This window comes from Palaemon carinicauda, chromosome 6, assembly GCF_036898095.1.
Source record: "Palaemon carinicauda isolate YSFRI2023 chromosome 6, ASM3689809v2, whole genome shotgun sequence".
NCBI lineage: Eukaryota > Metazoa > Arthropoda > Malacostraca > Decapoda > Palaemonidae > Palaemon > Palaemon carinicauda.
Window position 1 is genome coordinate 133,320,957 of NC_090730.1, and position 16,923 is coordinate 133,337,879.

Below are 16,923 nucleotides of genomic sequence, written 5' to 3' on the forward strand. Positions count from 1 at the left end.
GGGAAATTAGGTGTAGCTCACACCTAAGGTAAAATTTTACCATTCCGGCCAGGGATGAAAAGAATTCTCTTTTATCCTTGTAAGGCGACACCAAGTGATTGCACAAGTAACACAAGTAAGATAGAAAAGACAGTGTTGTAACCTACTATATCATGGACTCCCTTGGTTGAATACACCACCAAAGAAAGGACTGATACAGTACCTGAGGGTGGTGTGCCGGCCGGCTATTGCCGGTCAGCACCCCCCCCCCCCCCCCCCGTTTTTCGAAAGGTAGATCTCAAGTACACAACATCAGATCACCCCTATTGGGGAGAACTCCAGATCCCATGCCTGAACCGGCCGGCAGTGGTTGCCGGTCCGCAGCCACCCGGTTTGCACTGCGTTGCCGGCCATCATTCTTAGTGGCCGGCTAACCGGGCAGTGTAGCAGGCCGGCCGGCAGCAGTAAGCAAACCTTGCCGGCTGGCCTCCACACCAGGCAGCGCTCGGCTGCCGGCCCCACTTGTAGTGGCCGGCAGATGAGCAAGAGACCGGCCGGCAAAGGTATATAACCATCGCCGACCGACAGCAAGAGAACTGGAGAACACCCCTCCCCACCGACGGCCGGCCTGTAGGCCGGCAGACGGCAAGGACAACACATACGAAGACAACAGAATGAGTGCCGGGCTAAGAGGCTATGAGCCTCTGTGCCCGGCACCCGAAAGAGTGCCGAAAGGAAGGGGAGACACTAAGTCAGGCTTCCTAACCGCTGCTTACTGAATCTACAGACGGCAGCGATGGAGGGACCAAGAAAGGACCGGGCAGCACTCGAAGGAAGGGTCTCTGCCGGCCGACAGGAGACCACGTCAGTTCCCCATCCTAACCTAGGCTAGGTACGGATGCGGACGACTGACACAAAGGAACGGAAAATAGAAGGGAAGGACAGAGGGTCCTATCCAACCTTGCCTTGGTTAAGGGTCATTCCCAACTAAGACAGCTCATCTCAGCCAGAGAAAGACCCGAGGGGGAGGCCGGCACTACTGGCTGCCTCCCTAAAACCACGGCAAGGAAGGAATTGCTATTCCAGAAAAGGGAACATATCCCGAATCCGGAACGGCAAGAGGACAAGTCTGAGGGGTCACCGAGCGAAGGGATCACTACTGGAACCCAACAAGGTGGACCAAGGGGGATAAACCCCTTATGCCCGTGTCAGTCAGCAAGGGAGACTCTGCCCCATGCCAGGCCAACCCGGACTCAGACTAAACACTGTTGTACTGTCCCCCTCTGAACCAATTCAGATGGAACGGGAAGGTACAGTACTACTCCAGCATAGATATATTTGAAAATTAATTCAAACAACCACTAGAGTTAAGCCTAGGGCTTAAACAGAGGGAAAGGGTTTGCCCCTTCCCCGAAGAGAAGGGAGCAAACGGGGAAACAGATAATATTATAATGACCTAAGACAACCTAGCCTAGGCACTAAGAGAATCGATTACCTAATTCACCGAAACTCACACCAATACTATCTTGGAAGGTACTCGAAAAGGGCTTATATGTATAACGTTGCATAACGCTTAAAACAATAAAATCACACTTGGAAGACTAATTATCATGCAGGAAGTACATAGGCCAACCGCTAGCCTACGAAGACTAGTGTTGGCAGCCTAGGCAAAACTTCGCCAGGCACACTACTAACGCATCATAACAGAATTCCTAAATAAGCTAAGAAGCTAATATTTAAGCGCAAAGGGGCTGGGAACGTCGCTCTTGCTAACAAATAAATCCTATTCTAGCGAGCGACAGCATCCATGATGCCTCCAGCAGGCAAAAGCTCTTGTATCAAAGATAACTCTTTTAATTACTTTAATTTTAACCAAGAGCCTACATTTATACATAAAAGAAATAGTACTCAACTTATCCGAGGCTGAAGAAGTTGGAGAAAGCATTATTACACGAGAAATTCCAAGATTTGGTAGAAAACAGGGAACAAAACACCGAGTCGTAGAGCTACGCAAAAAGGAATACAGATGGCGCTGCGAGCGGCGCAGGGCACGCTTTCGAAACGGGGAGGAGAGATGCCTTACGAACGGCTCCCCCCTTTCTTATCGTTTTCGTTTTCTTGCCATTTGACCCCTACGAAGTGTTAACTCTATTCGGGGTATAGATTGCTATGAGGCGTGTCAAGAATACGTCCACTGATATTTACGATATCCCTAAGGTCTTTTTTAGGGATACTCGCTCCAGGAGTTAGAATTCTGGGTACCTGAAGGTAAATTCTCCGGGAATATCGCCGTAGTTGTAATATACCCTAGGAAGCTGCCTTTAAGGAACTTCCATCAAGACGACATGGCTTGAGCCCAAAAATGCTGGATAGAGTATACAAGCATCAATTAGCTATTGCAAGTGCACGTTTCTCGATAAGAAAACATGTCCTTGATCTCTAAGGTTGGAGTGATGCCCATGCACAAGCAGTAAATAAACCACTTATTCAAGATTCCTAATGGCTTCACTTACGTTACGGGCATAGCAAGACAGCCACTAGCTCAAAGAGCATTCAAAGGACAACAAGCGCTCAAGAGAACCAAATGACCATCTCAAGTGTCAAGCGATGCTCTACAATCATTCTTAGATTGTGTAACATAAAAGAATCATTAGCACATACAGGATCGTGATCTGCCAACAGGTAGAGCAAGCTCAAAAGGGTAAGAGCAGACACAGTTCCGTACGTCTTGATTTTTTGCGATCCTAATCGCCTCACGATCGCACAATGTTGAGAGATTACTTTTTCTTTTTTAAAGCCAAACTCTTCAGTGAAGGCCAGCTTTCACCATTGGCACTGTGACCCAGCTCACTCTGAACCTGGGTCATGAGGCGCTGAGAAACCACTTGTTTCAAGCAATACTCTCAGAACGGTTTTCAACTTTGGCATTGCGATCCAGACTAGCCGTGAGCCCAAATTGCATGGCGACCCTGAATCGCATGCAAGCCCGGGTCGCAAGGCGTTGAGAGATCTCGTTTCAAGGAATCCTCTCAGGTGAAAATCTATCTTTACTCTCAGGTGCCGCAATCCAAGGTTACTAAGCCTGAATCAAGTTGCAAATAGGTGAGATATCGCTAGTACAAGCAAAATAATTTTCACCATTGCTCCACGGTCCAGAGTTGCTGAGAGCTTGGATCACATGCGAGTCCGAGTCGTGAGGTGTTGAGAGATAACTTGTTCAAGCAAACCTCTCTGGTGAAATGCCAGGTTTTTATCTTTATAGAAACAAAATCATCTTCCTCACATGCTTATCCTTTGGTGCACTTCCACACACAAGAAAGACCACTCACAAAAAAGAACCTCATCATAAAAGAATTAGGAAAATATTCAACTGTCGAGAGAGCAGCGCAACAACATGTCTGTACTGGCTGAGGCAAAAGATTAAAAGTCACTATTATGTGACAGGTGGGTGGGAGGGCTTTCCCCTCACATCAGCTGTAATTACCAATTATCTTGATGCAAACGATTCACTGAAGACATCTCACTATTTTAAATGATGAAACGTTTTCATATGCAGAAAAAGAATCTGCGAATCAATTACAGCTACCTTCTGTGTAATTTAAACTCTGTGACTTGGCTAGATTATTGAGACTGTTCAAGAAACATAAAAAGTACAAAGTACAGTATTCCAGTATTTACCAGTAACCTTTTTTTTCATTCAAGTCAAGTGCAGCATAAGATTACCTTCTGAACCCAAAAAACATGAAACCACAAACCTGTTCTGATGGAGCTTCTTCTATTTTATTCTTAGTAACCGGATCAATTAATTCTGTTAACGTGGGTATGGGTGGTAACTCTTTCTCAAGCACTGCTCCATCATACAACGATGGAACTGTTATGGTGATTGGCTTGTATATGGAGGGTAACCTGAAAAATTTTGTAAGACATTAGAAACTTGTGCCATGAAAGCATTTATCAATAATTATTCTATGCAATGCCTTATTTATGCATTGCAGTATATTCTTATAACAAACAAATACAAAGCTAAAAAAAAAAACACATTTTCAAAGTAATTTGTAGTTTAGCTAACTATACAAACCTAAGCCCTTTGAATAGGAGTAAGTCTTCAGCAGGAGCTGGAGCAGCCATTGAATCTTTAACAAGGTAGGTGTGGTAGTTAGCAGGAGAAAGGTGGGGGGAGACACCAGGCAGTTCATCTAAACCACATCACTTTTGACCTCTGGCCTAAGGGCTGAGCAGGTTGGTTGAGGTGGAAAAAGTAATTAAAAGGACCCCGTTTTGTACACTAAGGAATAATGTATCTGTTCCTATAACATACAAACCATCGTCCATTAAATAGAGACACCTCCATAGGTGGAAGACAGTCAGCTAGAACCAGACTGGAAGTTTCTATAGTCCCCATTCATGTCTCTTTCCTGGTCCTGGTTCATGAGCATGAAACACAACTCTAAACACCTCCTAACAGCCACACAAAAGTATGCAGAAGCTGTTAGGCCTTCGCCAGTAGTGACTTATGGGAAAGTCAGTAATATGTCAAGGAACACCTAGCTATCTATAAGGGAGACAATGCCACAAGTGTTGGACCAGCCATTATGACTACTGTACTGTGAATTTAAGACTCCTTCTCACCATTATGAGGAGTATGGAGGTGCTACTTGTAAGAGGAGCAGTCTGCTAAAAAGGCACTCTGTTGCATAACTGACTAGCATCTGTCACCTGAACAGCACATAAGGTTGCACTGTTTCATCCCCTTGAGAGAACAAGAAAAGTTAAAAGGGCGAATCATTCGACCATTCTTCAAGCCATATGCCGAGCGTTTTACCTCAGCCAAGATGTGATCTTTTCCTGTGTTGGAGCTGGGAGAGTTTCACAACTACTGAGCAGATACTACTGAACACAAGGAAGGAGATCCAGAGGTCTGTGAACAATGTCCTAAAATACCTAGTTGGAGATATAGTATAAAATTCTCAGACATTATCTTAAGTTCAGAGTACACCGACAAGGGATTCAGACGAATGCCGACCGGGCTAGACTCATGAGTACTTCCTCAAGATGGCAGAAGTCTGCACCAACCTCAGATGCTTATGTCATCAGAAGGCTCACAGAGTTAGAAAGAACACAATACGGGCCAGGTGTTGTAGTCCAGCACCAAACTTATTGGAAAACTGATGTTTCAGAGCCAGCAAATCAGGATGATGACCATAGTCAGTCAAAAAATTGAGAGTTTATGTCCTAGGGAAAGCTAGACCAATGCTCAGTCAATGGAGGGAAAGAGAGAAGGAACGGCAAGTGATACCCCACATCGAGGATTGAGACTGTCCAAGGATAGGCCCCAAAGGTTTCTTACCTTTATCCCCTAATCTTCAGGCATCCTACTGCCAGTAGATCGGGTGAGAGGAATGACCCTCATTAGCGGGAGAGATCACATCTTCCACTTTTTCCTTAGCACACTTTCATGCAAGGCCTACTTTCCTATGACCTTGTCTATGATTGGGAGAAGCCCTCTGTGCTGGTGGCACCATTGACTTTCACCCATGATTGATTGATTTGAGGTTTTCTGGCATCCTGACATCTAAGGTCATTGACGCCGATATCGTTTATTGTCAATAAAAAAATAAAAGAATATTCAATTAAAACAATAAAAGCAAGGATTTAATTTTAAAAGTTAAATATCTTTCATAAGACCTGCTTCTGAAATAAAGCTAAAACTACCACTAGCATGGTAGGACACATCATGTCCAAGAATCTTGGCAAGGATGAACCTGCCATCCTCACTTTGAGGTTCAAACACATATCTATTTCTATCACTACTAAATGTGGGGCATTCGGTTAACAAATGTTTCTCTGTCAATGGTACCAAACAGTTATCCCAATATGGTTGATGTTGGCCAGACAGCAAAAACTCGTGTCATCCGAGTGTGACCAATGCGGAGACGACAAAGAGTAGTCTCCCACTTTCGGGCATCCCCTTATACCTCCAAGGGGATATAACATTACTTATTTACTTATTTCTCTCATCTTATTTTCACGTAAACTATCCCAATGCTGTTGCCAATTATTATAAATAAAATTTTTAATTGTAGGTAGAAAATCACCACTGGGAATGGGATACCCTCTTGGTAGCAACTCTGCTACAGCACTCTTTGCCAGTGAATCCACATTCTCATTTCCAGACACGCTTACAAGTGCCGGAACCCAGCAAAATCTAACTTATATCTTTCATACCAATAATCAAAGGCCACTCTAAAATCTTTAAAACTAAAGAATTATTGGAAATGAAAACTTGTAGGACACTTCTTACATCACTAAAAACAGTTAATTCCCTCATCGTAACGCTATTTTCTCAATAACGGTTAGTATGCCATATAATTCGGCAGTAAATATAGAGGATGCTAGATAAAGTGCACCTCTACAATTAAAAGCACTACTATGTACTCCAAATCCAATGCCAGCATCAGATTTGGAGCCATCAGTATATATAAAAGTCGATTCCCTGTGTTCTTCAACATGTTCCATAAAGAGCAACCTGGCTTCGTAGTCAGTCATGTTTTTTTATACCAATAAAATATTTACAAAATGATATATCCGGTAATTTCCATGGAGGGGTTGATGCTATCCTACATGGGAGCACTTTATTTCTACCTATATCTAAACTGAATAATGTTTTTACCGGGAAGCCATAAGATTGAGGAGATTTTGGGTGCAACTCAAAATAATCTATAATGCCTGACAAGGTTTGTAGTCTGACAAGCTAAAGAATTAGGGATTCTTTGCAACCTAAACCAATAACAAACAATAGAAGAAATCCGGTAGAGGTTTAAAGGTAACTCTCCAGCGTCAACAAGGAGGCTTGGGACAGGTGAAGTTCTCAAGGCTCCTGCGGACAATCTGATACCAGCATGGTGTATAGAATCCAAAACTTTTAATTAGCTTGGGGTGGCTGAGGAGTATATTTCACACCCATAACTAATTTTCCAAAAAATTAAGGCGTTTTAAGAGTTCTGCGGTCTGGCCCCCACAATGTATGGGACAAAACTTTTAAAAGGGATAAAACTTTTAAAAGATTCAGAGCTTCAAGGCATTTTACTTTTATGGCTTTCAAGTAAGGAACCCATGAAAGCCTACAATCAAATATCAACCCTAGAAATATAACTTCACTTACACATGGAATCCATTGACCTTTGATGTATATATCCAAGTCTGGATGTACTCCCCGAATCAACAAAAATGGACAACAGTTCTTCTTGTCAAAAACTTACATTCATTCATATCAGCCCACTTGATAATTTTGTCAATTGAGAGTTGTAGTTTTCTCTCAACCATTGCCATTCTAGCTTCAGCACACTTAGCACACTACCCAAGGGAACTCCTTCTTCCTGACATTCCCTCTCAAATAGAGTTTTCCCCACTCTCACTTGAAAAAATTTATATGAAAAAAATGATTGAATAAACAGTGGTAGCTCTCCTCTTAATCCCAATTCATGAATGGTTTCAAGTATACCATATCTCCATGCAGTATCATATGCCTTTTCAAAGTAAAAAAAGACTGTTACACGGTACTATTTGGAAGCAAAGGCTTCACAATTAGAGGATTCTAGTCGTATCAGCACATCAGTAATCGAGTGCATTTTTCTAAATTCACACTGGATAGGTGATGAAATACCATTCTTTTCCAGATACCACATCAGTCTTGCATAAACCATCTTCTCTATGATCTTACATAAACAAGATGTCAATGCAAATGGTCGATAGTTTGTTGCTAAAAACTTATCCTTACCCATTTTAAAAAGGCTAAAATAATGGCTAGTTCACAAACACTTGGAACTATGATCATGCCATATTCCATTAATAATGCTTAAAATAAATAACTTGGTATTAACAGGTACATGTTTAATCACTGCATATGGAATTCCATTGGGTCCAGAGACTGTATCATTATAAGTAGAAAGTGCAGAATCAAATTTTCTTTCAGTAAAAGGAGAATTGTATGACTCTTCCCTTCCTGTTGCGAAATTTAAAACTTTTTCTTAAATGTTCCTATACTGATGACCAGGAGCTGCTTCACACTTGAATGATACATTTGAGAAATGATCAGCCAGGGCATTGCTAACCTTATTTGCTTCAGTCACATAATGACCATTTACCTTGACACTGGTGGTGGGTTGGGGGGGTATTTGCCTGCTATTTTTTTACTTTGCTCAATACAGAAGATGGTGGTGTTCTACTGTTAATGGAGGAAACAAAAGATACCCACAATTGGCGCCTAGCTTCTTTCATAGCATGACGGACTGTGCTCTACATTTCTTGTATATAACTAAATTCTCCTCAGTACGGCGTTTGCGCAATCGAGTTAAGGACCTTCTTGTGGCTCTGTGCATGGCAGTTATTTCTGAAGACCAACAGTGGACTGGTCATCGTTTGAATAACCCTGTTGTTTTTGGAAATGAATTGACCCCAGCTGTATGAATAGTTCCATTCAGTAAGTCTATGGCATCATTAACACTTTCAAGCTGTTCTGCACTTCCCTCGATTTCACTTAGGTCATGAAATTTAACCCAATCAGCCTTGTCAAGATTCCATCGCGGCAATCTTTGTAAAGGGGGACCATTGTTGGTGTTTATAGTAACTGGCGCATGATCACTAGTATGCCAATCATCTAATGTCCTCCGATCGAAATCAAGAAGGCAGTTAGAGCTTACAATTGAAAGGTCAATGCATGACAGAGTACCTATCTGAATATGAAAGTGTGTGGGCTCTCCTGTACTAAGAAGTCCGACATCCTCATTTTCTACAATTGATGATATAATATTGCCCCTGGTGTTTGCTAAAACATCGCCCCATAAAGGATGTCTACCATTCAAATCTCCAAGTAAAAGAAAAGGTTGCGGGAGTTGTTGAATCACCTCTACTAAATTATCATATGAGCTGTTGTCATTTGGAGGCAAGTAAAGAGAACAAATGGTGTATTTTCTTCCTATATCAATCTGTACAACCTTTGCCTGTAGAGGTGTAAGAATAGGCAAAGATAAATGGGGAACATCTCGACGAACGTATACGAGACTTCTCCCATGGCTCCCAACTCGGAGGTCATATGGTGTCCTATAACTAATACATTCATGAGGACAAGGAGTATTATGATCAAGTTTGCTCTCCTTTACACATATAATTATGGGGGAGAGCTCATGAATGAGGAGCTAAAGCTCTTCATATTTAGCCCTTAAACCCTGACAATTCCATTGCAAAATGGAAGAAAAAACTATGGTTTATTTTTGGAAGACCCCTTGGATGAAGTCTTTCCATTAGCAATTTTTCATCTAACAATATTTTCCAGTGGTGTTATTAGAGAGGGTCTTGATAGATTAGGTTTTGCATTTGTTTTTATTTTTGTCCTTTTGATCTAATTGTTGAGGGGGATGGTGGACCTCAACTTGAATTTCTGATTTATTTAATTTCTGGTTGATCAGAAACATCAACTGACAAAACATCATATTTATTTTATGCCATACCCCTAATGTTTCTTATGGAAGGGGGCGAGAGAGATGGAGGTCTCTCTCTTTTCCTATTAATAGGTGGTGAGCTAACAGGTTTTTGCATCTTCCCAACTACAGGTGCACTTGGTAGCTTGGTTTCAAGTGGAATCTTCATCAAATCAGGCAAGGACATGGCCTGAGAGAGGTTGGTACTATTGTTGGTAATGGGGGACGAAGGTTGTACAGATATGGGCAGTGGCCCATTTTTAATATACCGTGGCAAAGCCTCAGAGGGCAATATGCTTACCTCGGCATATAGCACTTTATCATTGGATGACATTTCTTTTCTTAGAACCAGTGGCAGCGCTAGGTGGGTTTGATGTCTCCTGCGGTAAATTTCCTTTTGATTTTAAGGCCTTTGCATAGTTAGTTAATTTATTCAGTAGTCTTTTTGCATGCCCCATACTTTTGTGTTCTAAAGTAGATTTGTTGAGGGCAGCTTACTCCAACTTATACAGTTTGCATGTCCTATCAGTTGATTTATAATTTGAGTTGCAGTTTAAACACCTGGCCTAGTGTACAGTCTCTATGATAAGATTTGGAACAAATGCTACACATTTTTTCACTTTTAAAAACTTTAGATGGGTGTCCAAGTTTAAAACAAAGCATTGAAGTGGCTTTTGCTTGAAAAGACAAATTTCAATCCTTTCATTTTCAATAACAATATGAAAAGGTACATCAGCATCCTGGAAAGTAAGTATAACCATTGATGCTCCATGAACCTTATGCACTTTCCATACATTTAGTGGACACATGGAAAGTATCTCCTCCGTAAACTCGTACAGGTCTTTATTGTAGACTACTCCCCTTCCATAACTAAAATTCAGGTGAGGTTTGATTTCTAATGTAATTTCATCATTGCTTGTTTGTAAGTTAGATAATATTGCAGACTGCATTGAAGATTTGGCATAGATGAGGTAACTATTTTTCTCAAACCGAGATATATCACTAAGTGCGATGGTTCCTACCATTTTCTGAACCAATTTGCAGATTTCAAAATAATTCCCTATTAACCCTTTAGTTTCAGCTACAAGCCACATTGGTGGTTTTGGCTTTCTCTGGGAGGGCATATGTAGGGGATATGTACAGTTACGTCTTTTTCAAGCAAATCAGCAGGTTTGTATACATCCAATTCCTTTGGGACCTTATCACAAGGAGCTCCCATAATGTTTAAGTTGTTAATTTTAATATTCCTAATATTACAAACTGCATCAAACACTTCATCATGACAATCAAAAGATATCCATGAATCCCATTTTTCACCTTCGAGGCTCATCCTTATATCCTTCATTAAACCATAGCACATAAATGCTTTATGTATATCATCATAATTTGTCTCTAATGGAATTCGGGTGACACGAAGGATTCGCAGTTTCCTTGTGATACTCAAATTACTAGATTCTTTAACATCAGTAGAGTGGTCTTTTTTAGTTCCAAGGTCGTCAACAGAATTTTCACTAATTAAAACATCAGAGGTTGTCAACAGTGCTGAAGAAGTGTCAGCACACTCAGGGGAGAGGGATTTATTATTTGAAGAATACATAAAGAAGGGGTAGAGATTAGTTAGTTGAAAGATTTGATTTATCTGCTCGAGAATATTAAGGTATCATACGTTACAAAGGAAATTTGCACTCTCCACTATGGGCACGAGTATACTTCCCAGATGGTCCACTCCATACCCTACCCAAATAATAGCATCAAAACAGATATAGAGGAACAGGTGTAAGCTGAACTGCCTGTTAGGACTGAGACCAAGAATCTATGGAATCATCCTCACCATATCAGTAATGTTGCACTTCCAGCCAGAAGCCGAGTCATATTCTCGCTTAGAATATCATTGAAAAGATATTAGTTAACCTTATTTAGAAACCTAAGTGTAAGTGATAAGAAACAGTACACTATGTCTGTCCCTAACTATTTCTGCCTCATGTAAAACCACAGAGGGAGACCAGAAAAATGGATAGGATGTGATTGCAATAGATTCTATCATAAAAAAATGTGTGTATATAGTGACAGCCATCTCTGATAATGAACAAAAGAAGCGACACCTTCTAAGGGCGTCACTATTTTCTCCAACAAGAGAACCCACGTGCATAACGAGATGGAGAGGCTGCTTCTTGTGTGGATCAAGGACAAAGAGATCTCAGGAGACACCATCACTGAGACTACAATTTGCCAGAAGGCCTCCGCCATTTTCGGTGATCTCGTGCGTTCTCAGGCCGAAGAAGGGGTAGGAGAAGGAACATCCCAGCAGGAACCCCCAGAGTTCAAGGCTTCTCGTGGGTGGTTCGAGAAATTCAAGAAAAGGACTGGCATTCGTTCAGTGGTACGGCATGGGGAGGCAGCCAGCTCGGACACGAAGGCCGCCGAAGCCTTTGTTAAAACGTTCGACGAGTCGACTCTGCAGGAAGGCTACAGTTCGCAGCAAGTTTTCAATTGCGACGAAACTGGACTCTTTTGGAAGAAAATGCCTCGTCGGACGTTCATCACGGCGGAGGAGAAGAGGCTACCCGGACATAAGCCTATGAAGGACAGGCTTACCCTTGCTTTTTGTGCAAACGCCAGTGGGGACTGCAAGATAAAGCCCCTGCTGGTGTACCATCCAGAAAATCCCCGAGCCTTCAAAGCCCACAAAGTCATCAAGGAGAACCTTCCCGTGATGTGGAGGGCGAATGCTAAAGCCTGGGTAACGAAGCAACTTTTCACTGATTGGGTGAATGTCTGCTTCGGTCCGACTGTCCGAAAATATTTGGAAGAAAAGCGTCTCCCTATGAAATGTCTGCTGGTGTTGGACAATGCTCCAGCTCACCCTTCTGGCCGAGTATTCCTTCATAAAGGTCCTACATCTACCGCCTAACACCCCCCCTCTCCTCCAGCCCATGGACCAGCAAGTTATTTCAAATTTTAAAATATTGTTCACGAAGCATCTCTTCCAGAGATGTTTCCAAGTCACAGAGAGTACAAACCTCACTCTGCGTGAATTTTGGAAAGATCACTTTAACATCGTGATATGCCTCAAACACATCAATCTCGCTTGGCAGAAAGTTTCGAGGCGTACCCTGAACTCATCTTGGAGGAAGCTGTGGCCTGATGCTGTCTCTGCACGAGACTTCGAGGGGTTCGGGAAGCCTGGAGGCGAAGCCGAGATCGTTGACGATCCTGAACCAATTCAGCAGTCTGAGGTGGCTGACATCGTATATCTTGGTACGTCCATGGGGCTGGAAGTTAGCGCGGAGGATATAGATGAACTTATCGAGGAGCACCACGAGGAGTTGACGACGGACGACCTGAAGGAGTTGGAGACGATGCAAGTGAGGGATGTTCAAGAGCAGTTCTCTAGCGGTGCTGAGGAGGATGTTACACCTTTGAAAACGGTAGACATCAAGGAAATTCTCGCATGTTTCCATAAAATGGCAGACTACGTCGAAAAGGAACATCCAGAAAAAGTTTATACCAACCGTGCGCTTCAACACTGCAATGACGTTTGCCTAACGCATTTTAGAAATGTGTTGAAAAGTAGGCAGAAACAAGCTTCAATGGATAGTTTCTTATTAAAGAGGCCAGCGGTATTAGTAGGCCAAGACAAAGGTGAAAGTGAAGAAAAGAAACAGAAAAGAGGAAGGGATGAAGAATTAGAAGGTGAAAGTAAAGAAAAGAAACAGAAAAAAGAAAGTGATGAAGAAGTAGAAGAGATTTAGAAAATATGAAAAACGTAAAGTTATAAAAAAGCAAAAAAAAAAAATTCAATTTTAAGTTTTATGTTACCGTTAAGTGTTAAAGTAATTTTTTCTTTCATTTTATAGTTTTCCATACGTAATGTTAAGTGTTAATTATTTCTGCCATTTTTTTATTTCGTAAAGTTTAAGTGTTAATGTGTTAAGTGTGTAAATTACTGTACATAGTCTGTCACTTGTTACGTTTTCTGCCTTATGCCATCCTCCTCTGCCGCGACTTCTCTATCGGACATCGTCCTCAATCAAAAGGTAAGTTTCAACTTTTTTGTTACACTAATTAACTGTAACCTTTTTTTTCAGAGTATCAATCCTTAATTTAGGTGTACGTACAGGTAACAATACACCTTCACTGATCCAAATGCTTTACATACAGTACCGTAACTTTCATACAGTAGTAAAGAAAACGGACCGTTTTCTTAGGGCTTGGGGGGGATAACTAGGCTATAACTACATTATTGAATAATCTCATAGTGGTTTCTGGAATGGATTAGGCTGTTTTTAACGGTTGGGTTAATTATTGAATGATAGAAATGGCAGCATTGCATGTTTATTACTACAGTTTAGCGTGTTTATGGAAGAAAAGGTGTCTTCTCGTAAGGCTTGGAACGGATTAGGCTATTTACATGTAAAACGCGACTCAGGATACGAAAAAATCAGGATACGAAACCATATCCTGAACGGATTACTTTCGTATCCTGAGGCATCACTGTATATAAAATCATTATTATTATTATTATCACTAGCCAAGCTACAACCCTAGTTGGAAAAGCAAGATGCTATAAGCCCAAGGGCTCCAATAGGGAAAATAGCCCAGTGAGGAAAGGAAATAAGGGTATAAATAAATGATAAGAATATATTAACAATAAAAGATTCTAACGGTAACATCATCAAAACAGATATGTCCTATATAAACTATAAAAAGGCTCATGTCAGCCAGGTCAACATAAAAACATTTGCTCCAACTTTGAACTTTTGAAGTTCTACTGACTCAACTACCCAATTGGGAAGATCATTCCACAACTTGGTGACAGCTGGAATAAAACTAGAGTACTGTGTAGTATTGAGCCTCATGATGGAGAAGGTCTGGCTATTAGAATTAACTGCCTGCCTAGTATTACGAACAGGATAGAATTGTCCAGGGAGATCTGAATGTAAAGGATGGTCAGAGTTATGAAAAATCTTGTGCAACATGCATAATGAACTAATCGAACGACGGTGCCAAAGATTAATATCTAGATCAGGAATAAGAAATTTAATAGACCGTAAGTTTCTGTCCAACAAATTAAGATGAGAATCAGCAGCTGAACACCAGACAGGAGAACAATAATCAAAACAAGGTAGAATGAAAGAATTAAAACACTTCTTCAGAATAGATTGATCACCGAAAATCTTGAAAGTCTTTCTCAATAAGCCAATTTTCTGTGCAATTGAAGAAGACAAAGACCTAATGTGTTTCTCAAAAGTAAATTTGCTGTCGAGAATCGCACATAAAATTTTAAAAGTCATACAAATTTAAAGAAACATTATCAACACTAAGATCTGGATGTTGAGGAGCCACCATCCTTGACCTATTTACAATCATACTTCGAGTTTTGTTAGGATTCAACTTCATACCCCATAATTTGCACCATGTACTAATTTTAGCTAAATCTCTATTAAGGGATTCAGCAACTCCAGATCTACATTCAGGGGATGGAATTGATGCAAAGAGAGTACCATCATCTGCATATGCAACAAGCTTGTTTTCTAGGCCAAACCACATGTCATGTGTATATAGTATGAAAAGTAATGGGCCAAGAACACTACCCTGTGGAACACCAGATATAACATTCCTATACTCACTATGGTGCCTATCAACAACAACTCTTCGATATCTATTACTTAAAAAATCAATAATGCTAAAAAACAACCCACCCACTCCCAACTGTTTGAGTTTGAAAACAAGGGCCTCATGATTAACACGGTCAAATGCAGCACTAAAATAAAGGCCAATCATAAAACTTCCTGGCCACAATCAAGGGATTTCTGTACAGCATTGGAGATTGTAAGAAGGGCATCACATGCTCCAAGGCCTTTACGAAAACCAAATTGCAAACTAGGGAATAAATGATCACCTTCAGCAAACCTATTATGACCCTTAGCCAGAAGACGTTCAAAAACTTTAGATAATATGGGAGTTATGGAAATTGGGCAGTATATATATATATATATATATATATATATATATATATATATATATATATATATATATATATATATATATATATATATATATATATATATATATATATATATACAGTATGTATATATATATACACATATACATGTATATATACACACACACACATATATATATATATATATATATATATATATATATATATATATATATATATATATATATATATATATATATATATATATATATATATTATATATATATATATATATATATATATATTCAAATAAGCCATATATATTTTTGATACATTAATGTCTGGATTCTCTTAACGACCTCGGGATCAGAGCCCCAGGCGAAATCACACAAAGACAAGAGCACTGTCTGTACAAGCTTGCCGACCAGGGTTCGATTCCCGGCCGGAGCCAAGCTCTTGTCTTTGTGTGATTTCGCCTGGGGCTCTGATCCCGAGGTCGTTAAGAGAATCCAGACATTAATGTATCAAAAATATATATGGCTTATTTGAATATGAAAAACACGTAAAAATGTGCAAAATTTATCATATATATATATATATATATACAGTAGGGTCCCGAATTATACGTGTTCGAATTATACGATTCCCCTTTTATGCGATCGCTATTTTTCAAAAATAAATTTTCTGTATCTGCGAAGCTGTTCCAAGTCTGCTAGTCAAGGACTACAAAACGTATCAAATATATTGTCTTTTTAGGTCTGTTGGTAGTCCTAAATACGGTGATTTATAATAAATGTTACAAAACAATATTAACATTACATCTTATTAACATAATTTCATAATAAAAAGCCTATTTAAGGATAAAATTCCACATCAACAATGAAATCAACTGTTAACTGTGCGAGTCCAGCTGACAAAATGTAAACAGAATTGTGGTTACGTTCTCAGCAATCTTTATCTTTCTCCAACCTTTCGATAAATTTAATGGTAGTGTTAATGATGGTATATTAAAGCATTATTTTTGTTTAGTACAGTATATATAAAAGCTTTATTTTTCCCTTCGGGCGTTCAAGGTTTTCACGAGTAGATTGGGTTCGTTTATCGGCAGTGAATAGCCTAAACTTCGGTAAGGAGTCGGCAATATTTTGTCATATTTTAAACAGTATACATTTGATTTGCAAAGATTGGTTTTGTAGAGTAGACGGTAAAATAAAAATATCTCTAGAGAGAGAGAGAGAGAGAGAGAGAGAGAGAGAGAGCTTGATTTGATGCCAAAAATCCTCTCTCTCTCTCTCTCTCTCTCTCTCTCTCTCTCTCTCTCTCTCTCTCTCTCTCTCTCTCTCTCTCTCCGTACGAAATAAAACCTTAGTTTACATATGGCAACTTGAGTCTAAGAATGAAATTAACATGGATATTGTTAGTTGTGGCGATAAATTCCTCGCTTCAGGAGGTTCGCGAAACAAAAACACGGCATTAGATTACAACAGCTGATTCTCTCTCTCTCTCTCTCTCTCTCTCTCTCTC

The 16,923-nt window shown here is 40.2% G+C and overlaps 1 protein-coding gene across 1 annotated transcript in view; it reads right to left on the reverse strand.

The window, feature by feature from the left end:
• Positions 1-16,923, reverse strand: part of LOC137642650 (uncharacterized) — a 128,133-nt gene that overhangs the window by 55,874 nt on the left and 55,336 nt on the right. The window contains exon 4 of the mRNA XM_068375416.1: positions 3,735-3,885. Coding sequence (XP_068231517.1) covers positions 3,735-3,885 — 151 coding nt within the window. The remainder of the gene's footprint in view (positions 1-3,734; positions 3,886-16,923) is intronic.